Raw genomic sequence first — 13,753 nt, forward strand, 5'->3', positions numbered from 1 at the left:
AATCAACCGACATCAAACCAATTGAGATAGTTTGGGATGAGTTGGACCGCTGAGTGAAGGAAAAGCAGCCCGCATGTGCTCAGCATATGAGGGAACTCCTTCAAGACTGTTGGAAAAGCATTCCAGGTGAAGCTGGTAGAGAGAATGCCAAGAGTGTGCAAAAATGTCATCAAGGCAAAGGGTGGCTACTTTTTGAAGAATCTAAACTCTAAAATATATTGTGATTTGTTTAACTCTTTTTAGGTTATTACATGATTGCATATGTGTTATTTCATAGTTTTGATGTCTTCACTATTTTTCTACAATGTGTTGCTTCTTTATCTCCTCCAGACTGTACAATGTAGAAAATAGTAAAAATAAAGAAACCCCTGAATGAGTACGAGTGTCCAAAATCTTGACTGGTACTATATATTTTTATAAAGTATATACACTACAGTGCATTCGGAAAGTATTCAGACCCCTTGACCCCTTTTCCACATTTTGTTACGTTGTAACCTTATTCTAAAATGGATTAAATAAATGTTTTCCCTCATCAATCTACATACAATACCCCATAATGACAAAGCAAAAACAGGTCTTTAGAAATGTTTGCAAATGTATAAAAAATAAGAAACAGAAATATCTTATTTACATAAGTATTCAGACCCTTTGTTATGAGACTCGAAATTGAGCTCAGTTGCATCCTGTTTCCATTGATCATCCTTGAGATGTTTCTACAACTTGATTGGAGTCCACCTGTGGTAAATTCAATTGACTGGACATGATTTAGAAAGGCACACACCTGTTTATATAAGGTCCCACTGTTGACAGTGCATGGCAGAGTAAAAACCAAGCAATGAGGTTGAAGGAATTGTCAGTAGAACTCTGAGATAGGATTGTGTCGATACACAGATCTGGGGAAGGTTACCAAGAACACAGTGGCCTCCATTATTCTTAAATGGAAGAAGTTTGGAACCACCAAGACTCTTCCTAGAGCTGGCTGCCTGGGCAAACTGAGAAATCGGGGGAGAAGGGCCTTGGTCGGGAGGTAACCAAGAACCCGATGGTCACTCTGATAGAGATCCAGAGTTCCTCTGTGGAGATGGGAGAGCCTTCCAGAAGGACAACCATCTCTGCAGCACTCAACCAATCAGGCCTTTATGGTAGAGTGGCCAGTTGGAAGCCACTCCTCAGTAAGGCACATGACAGCCCGCTTGGAGTTTGTCAAAAGGCACCTAAAGGACTCTCCGACCATGAAAAAAATTATGAAACCAAGATTGAACTCTTTGGCCTGAATGCCAAGCATCACATCTGGAAGAAACCTGGCACCATCCCTACGGTGAAGCATGGTGGTGGCAGCATCATGCTGTGGGGATGTTATTCAGAGACAGGGACTGGGAGACTAGTCAGGTTTGAGGGCAATAGTGAACAGAGCAGAGAGAGCAAGTACAGAGAGATCCTTGATGAAAACCTGCTCCTGAGCGCTCAGGACCTCAGACTGGGGCGAAGGTTCACCTTCCAACAGGACAACGACCCTAAGCACACATCCAAGACAATGCAGGAGTGGCTTCAGGACAAGTATCTGACTGTCAAAGGTGCTTCAACAAAGTACTGAGTAAAGGGTCTGAATACTTATGTAAATGTAATATTTCCGTTTTTTTCCTAAAAAAACAGTTTTTGCTTTACCATTATGGGGTATTGTGTGTAGATTGATGGGGGAAAAAAATCTATTTAATACATTTTAAATAAATAATAAGGTAATTTAACAAAATGTGGAAAAAGTGAAGGGGTCTGAATACGTTCTGTATTCACTGCATATTTACCAAAAAAAAGTGGCTGTTCTGGCTGGTTTGAATTATTGACAGCCAGTAGACACAATGTTTATATTGGAGAAGGTGATGCATTTAAGTTGATCATGTTGTGAGATGGTAGTTATTTTCTGTTAGTTGAGAGCAAACTTGTCCAACAAACATAGGATATATTTGTTGTCTTAAGGGGGAAGGTGTTACAGGCTTTGGTTTTTCCATTTATATTTTGAGGATGCATGCTAGCACATGGGGCGCACCGATTGGTGTCACCTCATTGTCATCTCGTTAGTGGGAAGGTGTTTCACCTGTGCTGACCGAGGTGATATTTACGAGTGGCTGGCCCAGTGCTCCAGTTGTCTTGAGAGATGTAGAGAGTTAAAACAATCCTTTATCTGATCTTCCCAGTTTTCGTTTTGCTGCCATTTTTGTTTTGCTTACTGTCTTACTGTTTGGTGTGGTTTTTTTTGTTCGCCTCTTCTTGGGTAAATTTAGTGGGCGGTCATGGTGGGTGTCTTTTAGGTCCCAGTTGTTGTTGCTAGTCAACTTTCAGTGGTCACCCCCATGAGTGTCTTTCAGAACCCCTCCTAAAACCCCACCTGTTTCATTTTGGTTGTGGTCAGTGACTCTTTGTTAGCACCCCTTCTCTTTGAGTGACATTATTTGGTTTTCTTTCTGGGGAACATAAAAGTGGCTTATTAGAGGCCTAGCAACATATGATGCAAAATGCATCATACCGGCTGTATTTTTTAATTTTGAAAGATATATATCTTAACTTGATTGCTGACATACAACACATTTTTAGGACTATATCAACAATGGACTAATGAAACAAATACCAAAATATGTTTTTGGGGTGGAGTTTTCCTGTAAGCCTTCTGCAAGCCTCATAAAAGCTTGAAGTGTTTAACCGTAACATCCGGTATAGAACAGATGAACAGGAATGAAATTTACTATCACCGGTGGCCAAAAAAAACACCTAAAAGCCACGCCCCTATTAATCCATACCTCTGTTGGGTTATATCTCAATAACCCAGCATCAACAACCCAACCCTGCTCTTTTTAAAGAACACAACACAACTAAGTGACCCAAGGCCTGCAATCCAGCATTTTAAAAAACATGTACAGTTTGTAGTAACAATGGTGTCTGAAAGTGAGAACTAAACCACCCATGACTGCTCTGATGCCCAGAACTCTGGCACAAAACTCAGTCCCTTCCTTCTCCATACTTGTTGACATCCTGCATGATGTTTCCCGGCCAGGCCAGCTTGATCTTCAGCTGCCCCTTGTGCTCAACAAAGAAGTCCACCAGGGTCCGTGTGACGGTGGCCGAGGTGTGGAGGAAAAACGCAGGGATCCACAAAATGGCCCCCTCCAGCTTCTTCAGGTTGAGAAAGAAGTTGTTGCGGTCCTGGATGGTCAGCAGATTGTTGTAGTAACTCTCCAGGATGCTGGGGTTAAAAGTGGTGAGGTTGGTCTTCCGGCCCACATCCTTGTAGTAAGAGTCGGTAGGGGCGAAGTTGCAGCGGAAGATAAAGTCGGCGCTGTCGATCTCTGGCCCACAGTGACTGCCTGTCAGGATCCCACTGTTACCCACCACGGCACACACGTTGTAGTGCTTGTTCTGGATGGGCGAAGCATCAGGAAGCAGTGACTTCAGGTTGTTGTTTATGGAGAAGACATACTTGTGACTGGAGAAGTCGAAGTGCATCAGCTGGCCGACGCGTACACCGTTCTTGGTGAGGGAGAAGTTGTTGGCCACATCAATGTAATGGAAGATCTCTTTCCTGAAAGGTAGTTAACAGATCAAAATATCAGCTCACAGCTGCTGTTTCTACAAAATGTAGTTATGTAGCCAACTGCAAATGGCAAATAAACTGTAATGTTTTACTAAACACAAACAGTATTCTGTTAAACTGCTTTACAAACAATATAAAAGTTTCTACAGATTATTACAGATATCCCACATAATCATAATACCTTTGCTGATAAAAAGCGGTCCTATTAAATTTCCATTTGGATGGTTTCCCATGCAGCTCCTCATTCAGAGCATGGGTTAATGGGATGAAGGATGGGTCCAGGAAATTCAGGGCAAACTGTGACCTGAGAGGAAGAGAGTTTCCCTTAGTAAAGACACTGTTGATATTGTCAGCATGTACTGTAAGCATTACAGTGAGTATCATAAGTATTCACCCCCTTGGATTTATTCACATTTTATCGTGTTACAAAGTGGGATTCAAATGGATTTTATAAAAAGAAATTGTGAACGATCTACAAAATACACTGTAATATCAAAATGACAATTTTTTTTTAAATGTCTTCAATTTGAAAATGTTATGAAAAATGAAATGCTTGTATACCTTGATTAGAAAAATATTCACCCCCCACCGAACCAATATATGTTATAAACACCTTTGGCAGTGATTACAGCTGTGAGTCTTCTTGGGTAACTCTCTAAGAGCTTTGCACACCTGGATTGTGCAATATTTGCCCCTTATTCTTCTACATTCTTCAAGCTCTTTCAAGGTGTTGGGGGTCATGACTAGACAGCAATTTTCAAGTCTTGCCATAGGTTTTCAAGCAGATTTCAGTCAAAACTGTAACTTGGCCACTCAGGAACAGTCACTGTCTTCTTAGTAAGCAACTCCAGTGCAGATTTGGCCTGGTCAATGTCCTGCTGAAAGGTTAATTCCTCTCCTAGTGTCTGGTATAAAGCAGACTGAAGCAGGTTTTGAAGTAGGATTTTGCTTGTGTTTTGCGCAATCCCGTTTCTTTTTATGAAAGTAAGGAGGCAGATTTGCCCCAAACATAACGATTTGCATTTAGGCCAGAAATTGTATTCCTTTGCTGTGTTTTCTTGCAGTAGTGCTTTAGTGCTTTGTTGCATACAGAATGCATGTTTTTTCATATTTGTATTCATTATATTTACTGTATATTGTTATTTTCAATCATTCAGTCATTTAGGTCATTATTTTGGAGTTGCTACAATGTTGTTGATCCCATCCTCAGTTTTCTCCCATCAGTCTGTAGCTCTGTAGCTGTTTTTCATGGTGACATCCCAGAGCAGTTTCCTTCCTGTCCTGCAGCTCAGTTCAGAATGATGACGGTATCTTTGTTGTATCTGAATGGTTTAATACACAGCTTAATTATTAACTTGACCATGCTCCTTGACCATGCTCCCTGGTCTTTGTAGTTGAATCTGTGCTTGAAATGCAATACCTGACTGAGGGACCTTAGAGAGGTTGCATGTATGGGGGACAGAGTAGTCATTCAAACATCATGTCAATGCCTGTTATTTCACACAGAGTAAGTCCATGTAACTTATTTGTTAAGCCACGTTTTACTCCTGAACTCATTTAGGCTTACCTAAACAAGGGGGTGAATACTCAAGCAACGACTAACATTAGCCTATATTAGTTAATGATGTTGTATTAATTTGGAAACATTTGTAGAATTTTATTTTCACTTTGACAATATGGAGTCTTTTGTGTAGATCAATTACAAACCATGAAAATATTATCCATTTCAATCCCACTTCGTAAGGCAACAAAATATGAAGCAAAAAATCAAAGGGGGGTGAATACTTATGGACATTCAATGATTCTACAGTTGAATTTTCATTTAACAAAAATATATAATTGATGCTGGATTTGCATTAGATTAGGCTACAGCCTCGTGCAGAGGAATATTCTTTATTTCGATTATTTGTCCAAGCCTATTCAGTCCGTGCTATCCGAGATCAGTGGGACGTCCCTACCCCATTGAAGTTGACTTTTAAACTGGTTAAGTTAAGGGTTAAGGTTAGGGTAGGGATTAAGGGTTTAAGGTATGGACGTCCCAAGGATTCCGGATAGCACTGACCGAAGCCCATTTACTGCATGCATTCAGGCGTGGGTTTGTCACAATAGGCTAAATTCGTTCACTCAGCACCTTGGACAGTTCTCTTGTTTGAAATCCGGCTCCTTGTAGAGCAACGATTTGTTGTAACATATGGCATTTTTTAACATTTAAACAATAACCTCCTGTCAATGATTCTACAGTTGAATTTTCATTTAAAAAATGAAATGTAATTGATGCAGGGATTTGCATTAGATTAGGCTAATGTAGCGTGCAGCAGAATATTATTTATTTTGATTATTTATTAAGGCCCTGATGCAGTTAGCCATATTATGCCATAGCCTACAGAACAATGTGGACATAAAATTGGGAACAACATTGTCACGCATGCGCCTTGTCGGTGACATAAATCACATATTATTTGACAATTTCAGGTGGTTTGAGTCATGTCAAAATAAAAAATGATGAGTTTCAAGGTCTTGATTTAGCCTACTCACCGAAATCCTGCGTGGAACATTATCCGTGGTGGTCCTCCCATGTTGTCATATTTTGTGGAAGATAAGATGCTGTCCTTTCTAATGGACACATAACTTATTAAGGATAAAATGAGAAGAGCGACCATCAATATGACCAAACCCAGGGCGTTTGAGATGCGGACCATCTTGGAGCGTTTTCATTCCTTGAAGAAAAGCGATTAAAATGTGCGAGCCTTCATCACCTCGATTCGAGATGCTGATTTTGGCTATACGTATTGGTATTGTGATAAAAAAGAAACATGTTTTCTCATGTAAAACGGACGGCAAATGTGCACTGCGGTTGAGAGGGCAGGATAGTCATTGGATGGCAGTCGGCTGCCTTGGCGATCTGTCTTCGTGCATTCTCATCATCCCTGCCTTGGCTTCGCGCTGAAATGCAATTTCTCTCCAGCCAGATTAATTCCATTAGGGCGATGCATCTGAAATTCACGTCAACGCATCAAACCAGCAAACATCTCACTGCTCTGTTACGCACCCTTTCCTCAGGAAATAATTCCACATATTTCGGTGTGTTTGTTGAGCCCAGATGAAAAGAAGACCCTAAAAGTGTCATGGCTGTATTATAACTCTCTGGGGTTTACAGATGGGAGCAATTAACTTAGTGGTATGCATACCATCCAAGAATACTTGCTGACTGTATAAAATACTGCAGCACAAAATATTAAGCAAATGTGGAAGCCTGATCAGCATCGCAATTAGTCCTGGCTTGCAGTCAGAGTTCCAATTCATCCCAAAGGTGTTCGATGAGGTTGAGGTCAGGGCTCTGTGCAGGCCAGTCAAGTTCTTCCACGCCGATCTCGACAAACCATTTCTGTATTGACCTCGCTTTGTGTACGGGGGCATTGTCATGCTGAAAGAGGAAAGGGCCTTCCCCAAACTGTTGCCACACAGTTGGAAGCACAGAATCATATAGAATGTCATTGTATGCAGTAGTGTTAAGATTTCCCTTCACTGGAACTAAGGGGCCTAGCCCGAACCATGAAAAATAGCCCCTCTACCAAACTTTACAGTTGGCACTATGCATTCGGGCAGGTAGCGCTCTCCTGGCATCTGCCAAAACCAGATTAGTCTGTCAGACTGCCAGATGGTGACGCATCACTACAGAGAATGCGTTTCCACTGCTCCAGAGTCCAATGGCGTCGAGCTTTACACCACTTCAGCTGACACTTGGCATTGCTCATTGTGATCTAAGGCTTGCTTTCATGAAGCTCTAGAGGAACAGTTCTTGTGCTTACTTTGCTTCCAGAGGCAGTTTGGAACTCGGGAGTGAGTGTTGCAACCGAGGACAGACGATTTTTACGCACTTCAGCATTCGGCGGTCTCGTTCTGTGAGCTTGTAGGACCAACCACATCGTGGCTGAGCCGTTGTTGCTCCTAGACATTTCCACTTCACAATAGTAGCACTTACAGTTGACTGGAGCAGCTCTGGAGATTACATGGCTGTTTGCACAATTGTATACACCTGTCAGCAACGGGTGTGGCTGAAATAGCCAAATACACTCATTTGAAGGGGTGTCCACATACTTTTGTATATATTGTGTATGATTCATTCGTTAAACAAAATGAACAATAATAGGGAAAACACAACAGGTTTAAAAATATTCTTTTATTTGTTGGGTTCTTGGTTCATTTCTAACAATGTTGATATACAGTAACATAAGATGGCCTATTCACAAAGCATGATACAACTTTCTTCATTTTATGTACATTGTTATTTGTTTAAATATAAATATTTTGCACATGTACTGAATCTCAATAGACAACAATCCCCATCATTCTCAAACACAATCACATTTACATACAAGTCACCATTCATAGAATACAGTATCATCCTGTATATAATCTTACGAACACATTACAATAACGTGGTGTATAGGAAGCTTTTACATGAATATTATTCTATAAAACAGGTACATTTTTGCACAAATGTACCAATATGTTGGGTATTTCCCATTGATTTAAACAGTCAGTGCACAGGTTTGACATCCTAGGAAGAAAATAATTTCACCATTGTGCTTAATGTCACCTGGAATGTGTCAAATTTGGACATAGATTGACACCAGCAACATCTTTAAAAAGGCTTTCAAAGATCTTATTGCCAGTCAGCTGCCAAGATATTGCAATTTAAATCTCACTCAGATCTAAAATCATAACAAAAGTTTAAAAACAGCACATGGACTAACACAGGCACTTGATAGGGCCTGTTGTTCAGTATTTCCAGAATACATATGTATGTAGCAGAGGTGGTTTGTTGGACTAATCTCCCGTGATCAGTAATCTAGCTTTAGACAGGAAGACTTATGTCCACACCTAGGCTTTAGTGGAGAGGGCTAACAAGGCTCGCAGGCAACCCGAGTTTGATACCAGTCTGTCACACATACAGTATGCTAAGTGAAAGAAACAATTTGGTTCTGAATCATGACTACAAGGAAGGGGAAACATTACATTTAGCGAAAGTTACAGTTAGCACCCTGGTTACACAATCTCAATCACAAGTTCCAGCTCATCAAAAAGAGGGAGTATCATTTTGTGCCCTGGTTGCGAAACTCTATGGGGAAGAATGCTCCCTTTTCGTCGCTGCCAGGAGAGCTGCACGGGCTGTCCTCTTCACAGCTCATGTCCTCACAGGAATCGTCACTAAATATACACAGGGGAGAACAGATGTCATCATTACTGTCTTCAAGCCACTGTTCCACTGATCTAATGTTATGTTTTTCTTCTTCCCTGAAACATCATAGCATTGCTGTACAATGTAGAAGTAATGTGGTGCATTATGTTACAGTTCAATAATGAGCCTTTATATACACACACAGTAGCTCTAGTGATATTGATATTAAATATGAATATTATTATACAGTAAAGTGCATTAAAGGGGCTGTTTGTTTACCTCTCACTTTCACCCCAGCTCCCCTCTGGAATGGTCGGCAGTTCAGGGACACTGAAGTTATTAGCGTGCAAATTTTGGACAGTTCGTCTGGAAACGATCCACACCAGTTTCTTGTTGTCTGGTTTGTTACATTCACTTGAGCTGTACTCAGTCATGCATTTGGCCACAAGTCCCCTCCAGTAGAGTAACTCACTGTCTACAATCTGTGAAAGAAATAAGAAACATCTGAGGAGGCTGACAGAAGACATGAATAGAATAGTCTTGGAAAATGTTGTCTCAGCCAGGTCAAAAGGTGCTAATTTTCATGTAGCATGTTTTCATTTGATGTCACTTGTTAAAGTGGCAGGGTCAAGCTACTGTATAATGTCAGTCTCAGTGGGTCTTCGTATTATAAAAAATATAATACCTGTCATTGGTCATGATGTCATACATACTGAGGTCTGTAATTAAACTGTATAATACCTTTAGGTGCCTTTGGACTTCTTGGACAATTTCCAACATGGCAAGAGACTGGAGGGCTTCAAACTCCTGACAAATAACAGACAGTGCCAGCACCGATGGCTGAAAAAAATAAAAAAAAAAATATCGGTCCTGCAACTCAAAGTAAACATTCTTATAATTTAACAATTGTGTTGGCCTGAGAATAATTCTTACTTTTGCTTTAGAGAAAATAAGCCGACATAAGCAGGCTTTTAGCTGGGCTTCCAGTCTCCCAATGCTTGGGATCTCCTCCCTTAAAATAAAGGCAACCCTCATGTGAGCCTCATGTCAATTGATCATCAGAAGATCAACTTTACAGCTTCTAGCAATTGGAAAAATACTCACTGATGATATAATGCAAAAAGTTATCAATTAAGAAACAAAGCACTCACCTTTCTGATGTAAGTGAAACGATGACAGCATGGTATAAGTGTAAAAAGGTTAAGGCTGTGACGGCTTTGAGCTCCAAATTGAGTTTTCCAGAGATGATCTTCTCCATGCGGCTGAGGTCAGAAACAGTGAACTTGCTTTGGCTGATGCGGATGAGTTCATGGGTGGGTGAGATGTTACACTCATCCTCAACCATTTTGGCAGCAATATGGAGACAGGAGACTCCAATGCAAGGCAGATGCTTAGGTTGGACCTGTGAACATACCATTATAGTGATACATAAGTCAGCATAAATGGGCTACTTCTCCTGAGTTCTATTATATACTGAACAAAAATATAAACGCAACATGTAAAGTCCCATGTTTCAGGAGCTGAAATAGTTTTCTATACTCACAAAAAGCTTATTTCACTCAGATTTGGTGCACAAATTTGATTGCATCCCTGTTAGTGAGCAGTTATCCTTTGCCAAGATAACCCATCCATCTGACAGTTATGGCATATCAAGAAGCTGATCAAACACCATAATAATTACACAGGTGCACCTTGTGCTTGGGACAATAAAAGGCCACTCTAAAATGTGCAGTTTTGTTACTCAACACAAAGGGAGCGTGCAATTATTTAACCTTTCTTTAACTAGGCAAGTCAGTTAAGAACAAATTATTATTTTACAATGAACGGCCTTCCGCGGCCAAACCCTCCACTAACCAAGATGACGCTGGGCCAATTGTGTGCTGCCCTATGGGACTCGCGATCATGGCCGGTTGTGATACAACCCAGGATCAAACCAGGATCTGTAGTGATGCCTCTAGCACTGAGATGCAGTGCCTTAGACCACTGTGCCACCTGGGAGCCCCCCAGAATTAGCATGCTGATTGCAGGAATGTCCACCAGAGCTGTTGCCAGATAATGTAATGTTCATTTCTCTACCATAAGCCGTCTCCAACGTCGTTTTGGAGAATTTGGCAGTACGTCCAAACAGCCTCACAACCGCAGACCACATGTATGGCGTTGTGTGAGCGACCAGGTTTGCTGATGTCAGCGTTGTGAACAGAGTGCCCCATGGTGGCGGCGGGGTATGGTATGGGCAGGCATAAGCTACGGACAACGAACACAATTGCATTTTATGGATGGCAATTTGAACACACAGAGATACCACGACGAGATCCTGAGGCCCATTGTTGTGCCATTCATCCGCCACCATCACCTCATTTTTCAGCATGATAATCCACGACCCCATGTCGCAAGGATCTGTACACAATTCCTGGAATCTGAAAATGTCCCAGTTCTTCCATGGCCTGCATACTCACCAGAGATGTCACACATTGAGCATGTTTGGGATGCTCTGGATTGACGAGTACGATAGCGTGTTCCAGTTCCCGCCAATATCCAGCAACTTCACACAGCCATTGAAGAGGAATGGGACAAATTTCCACAGGCCACAATCAACAGATTGATCAACTCTACGCGAAGGAGATGTGTCATGCTGCATGAGGCAAATGGTGATCACACCAGATACTGACTGGTTTTCTGATCCACACCCCTACTTAAAAAAATTAATATTTTAAAGGTATCTGTGACCAACATATCTGTATTCCCAGTCATGTGAAATCCATAGAAAATGGTTGCCTAATTTATTTATTTTAATTGACTGCTTTCTGTAACTCAGTAAAATCTTTGAAATTGTTGCATATTGCGTTTATATTTTTGTTCAGTATAATTAAACAAAGTAAAGGGCACGCAAATTGACAAATTAAACAACAAACACAGGTATTAAACAATAAACAAAATGCCTACAAAACGCTAATTCCGTAGAATATCCAGAATTACCATATCTCAACACAACAAGCATATCTTTAAGTCGATGTCCGCGCCAGAAAAATTTGTCAGTTTAAGATAGAGATATAGATATGTTTTTTTGCATTGGATGCGTCTCAATCCACCGCATCCACCGATGTCGCACTTCCGCCTCTGCAGTGAAAAGTGACAGAGCTAGAGCAGTGTTTGTTAGACCATGAACCATCCCTAAAATCTGAAAATCCATCTTCTCACAAAATCATCTGTAGCGTCCAAGCGGTTTGGTGACTCCCACCACCGTCTTGGGACTCGTCTGAAGTCGGTACAGCCGATCTGCCAACTTCTGTCTGTAGCGTCCAAACAGTTTGGGCTACACACTAATATGACCCCTCTGTGGAAAGGTGAGACTCTCACATACATGTTTTGCTCTATGACACCCAAAGGCCTCACAAGACTCATCTGAAGGTCCCCCGGTACCAGTTGAAAAAAATGAATGGAAGTATATATGGAGACTGTTTAGAGCCAAAAATAAGGGGTTAAATACATGTGTAAATTTAATTTAAAAATCATAATCTTTCTTATATCTCTCCTTTTGACTTTTTGGGGGGGACTATCTGTTGTTCCATGTAGAATCTGTTATTCAATGCATTTGTATGGGTGAATAGCAGTAAGGTAAAACATTTTAGGGATACTTCAAGGGGTCTTACAATTCTAAATCAAATAGCTAAATGGTCCTTGGTATGACCTTCTTAAAACAATTCCATATAGCTTAGTAGACCCCCCCCCCCCCCCAAGCTCAGACAGGGCTTAGCCTGTAATAGGTTAAAATAATACACACCTTCATAATGGCTAAGAACCTATCCAGTAGATTGACAGCCATAACAAATGTCTGGGTGCTGAAACCAAAGAAACTGGTCAGGCTCCACAAGTCTTCAACTTTGGCATTTCTGCATTTTGCAGAGACTCCATTGTGATTCTGAAAATGAATGGTAAATAACAAAACATCAAAAAACTGAAAGGTAAGTACAGTGAGTATATGTAACTGGGTCAGCAATACCTACCTCTGCTGCAGACTCCATTATATTCAGGCCAGTTTCCCTAGGTAAAAAGTATGATTCTTGAGAAATGTTTGACTTCAGCTCTTTGACAAGCCAACATGTTTCACTGTCAAGGTATTGAAGATCTTGCATCCTGAAAAAACACGTGATTAACTAGATCCGAAAGAAATAACTAACATGTTTCCCTCCGAGAAAGAGCCTATAAATTTAGACTGTCTTTACCCCACCCACAGGGTGTCAAGTATCAACGGTCAGCCACCAATAATATGCACATCACCCCGCTAGATAGCTAGCTGTGACATAACAATATATGCCCAATACAGTCATCTTAAACACAAAAAAAGTTTGCATTTTCAATCATTTACATTACTTCTTATATAAAGTATCAAGGAAAATATTCGATAGTAGAATTGATGGACGGAACCTTGTTGAAAAGCAACCAGTCTATTCTAATGCTACTTGAAGGGAGAGGTGTTTTAAGTTATCTACGTGAGAAATCGATATCGGTCACGCAGGTTAGTTAGCTATCAAGCTCATGTTTGTAGCCATATGTGGAAAATTATTTCTGACGCAATTATTCACATTAATCATATAAACTATCCCATGTATCTCAAATTACATGCAAAGAGTAACGTTATTTAGCAACAGTAGTTACCATCTGCAAAACACTGGGTCAACAAGCTAGTACCAGCTAATTAACGTTAGCTAACAAGACAGAGACATGTCTTACTTTGCCAAACGCTTGAAACAAGACGATTTTATGAAAATATAGCAACTCAGTATTCAAATTTCCATTTCGTTTACAACAAAGTGTAATCGATTAGTTAGCTATAACGTAAATTAACAAGATAGTTCCTAAATTGTCATCTCCTGATGTTGGTGTTGATCATTTCCATCTGAAATGCGGAAGGATCATAGGGTCGTTGTCTAAACAAACTGCTAGACTACAACATCCATCTTGCACCAGTGGATGACGACACGTTGTAG

The 13,753-nt window shown here is 40.7% G+C and overlaps 2 protein-coding genes across 5 annotated transcripts in view; both read right to left on the reverse strand.

Moving 5' to 3' along the window:
* The window catches only part of LOC129853261 (sia-alpha-2,3-Gal-beta-1,4-GlcNAc-R:alpha 2,8-sialyltransferase-like), a 21,481-nt gene extending 14,716 nt beyond the window's left edge, over positions 1–6,765 (reverse strand). Inside the window, exons 1-3 of the mRNA XM_055919126.1 lie at positions 6,119–6,765; positions 3,765–3,887; positions 3,014–3,571 (exon numbers count right to left, since the gene is read on the reverse strand). Of these exons, the coding sequence (XP_055775101.1) occupies positions 3,014–3,571; positions 3,765–3,887; positions 6,119–6,282 (845 nt within the window). The 5' untranslated portion in view covers positions 6,283–6,765. The remainder of the gene's footprint in view (positions 1–3,013; positions 3,572–3,764; positions 3,888–6,118) is intronic.
* Positions 6,766–7,748: 983 nt separating this feature from the next.
* On the reverse strand, positions 7,749–13,720 carry LOC129853262 (cyclin-G2-like). 4 transcript variants are annotated; one of them, XM_055919131.1, is made up of 8 exons: positions 13,497–13,716; positions 12,770–12,806; positions 12,547–12,684; positions 9,917–10,167; positions 9,699–9,777; positions 9,507–9,605; positions 9,045–9,247; positions 7,749–8,794 (listed from the first exon to the last, which is right to left on the reverse strand). In XM_055919131.1, exons 2-8 carry the CDS (start codon positions 12,785–12,787, stop codon positions 8,680–8,682), a joined length of 903 nt encoding a protein of 300 aa, XP_055775106.1. In that variant the 5' UTR covers positions 12,788–12,806; positions 13,497–13,716; the 3' UTR covers positions 7,749–8,679. The 4 variants fall into 4 exon arrangements, with proteins under 4 accessions (XP_055775106.1, XP_055775104.1, XP_055775103.1 ...); XM_055919129.1 differs by having other exon boundaries at positions 9,507–9,777; positions 12,770–12,899; positions 13,422–13,720; XM_055919128.1 differs by having other exon boundaries at positions 9,507–9,777; positions 12,770–12,899; positions 13,497–13,719.
* Positions 13,721–13,753: the final 33 nt, after the last annotated feature.

Source organism: Salvelinus fontinalis, chromosome 4, assembly GCF_029448725.1.
Source record: "Salvelinus fontinalis isolate EN_2023a chromosome 4, ASM2944872v1, whole genome shotgun sequence".
NCBI lineage: Eukaryota > Metazoa > Chordata > Actinopteri > Salmoniformes > Salmonidae > Salvelinus > Salvelinus fontinalis.

Excerpts from the sequence above, each read along its gene's own strand:
- LOC129853262 (XM_055919129.1), bottom strand. The coding sequence starts at position 12,898 with ATGCAAGATCTTCAATACCTTGACAGTGAAACATGTTGGCTTGTCAAA. Across the intron at positions 12,685-12,769 it reads TAATGGAGTCTGCAGCAGAG|AATCACAATGGAGTCTCTGC; the intron begins GTAGGTATTGCT and ends ATTCATTTTCAG. Across the intron at positions 9,778-9,916 it reads GTTTCACTTACATCAGAAAG|GGAGGAGATCCCAAGCATTG; the intron begins GTGAGTGCTTTG and ends CTTTATTTTAAG.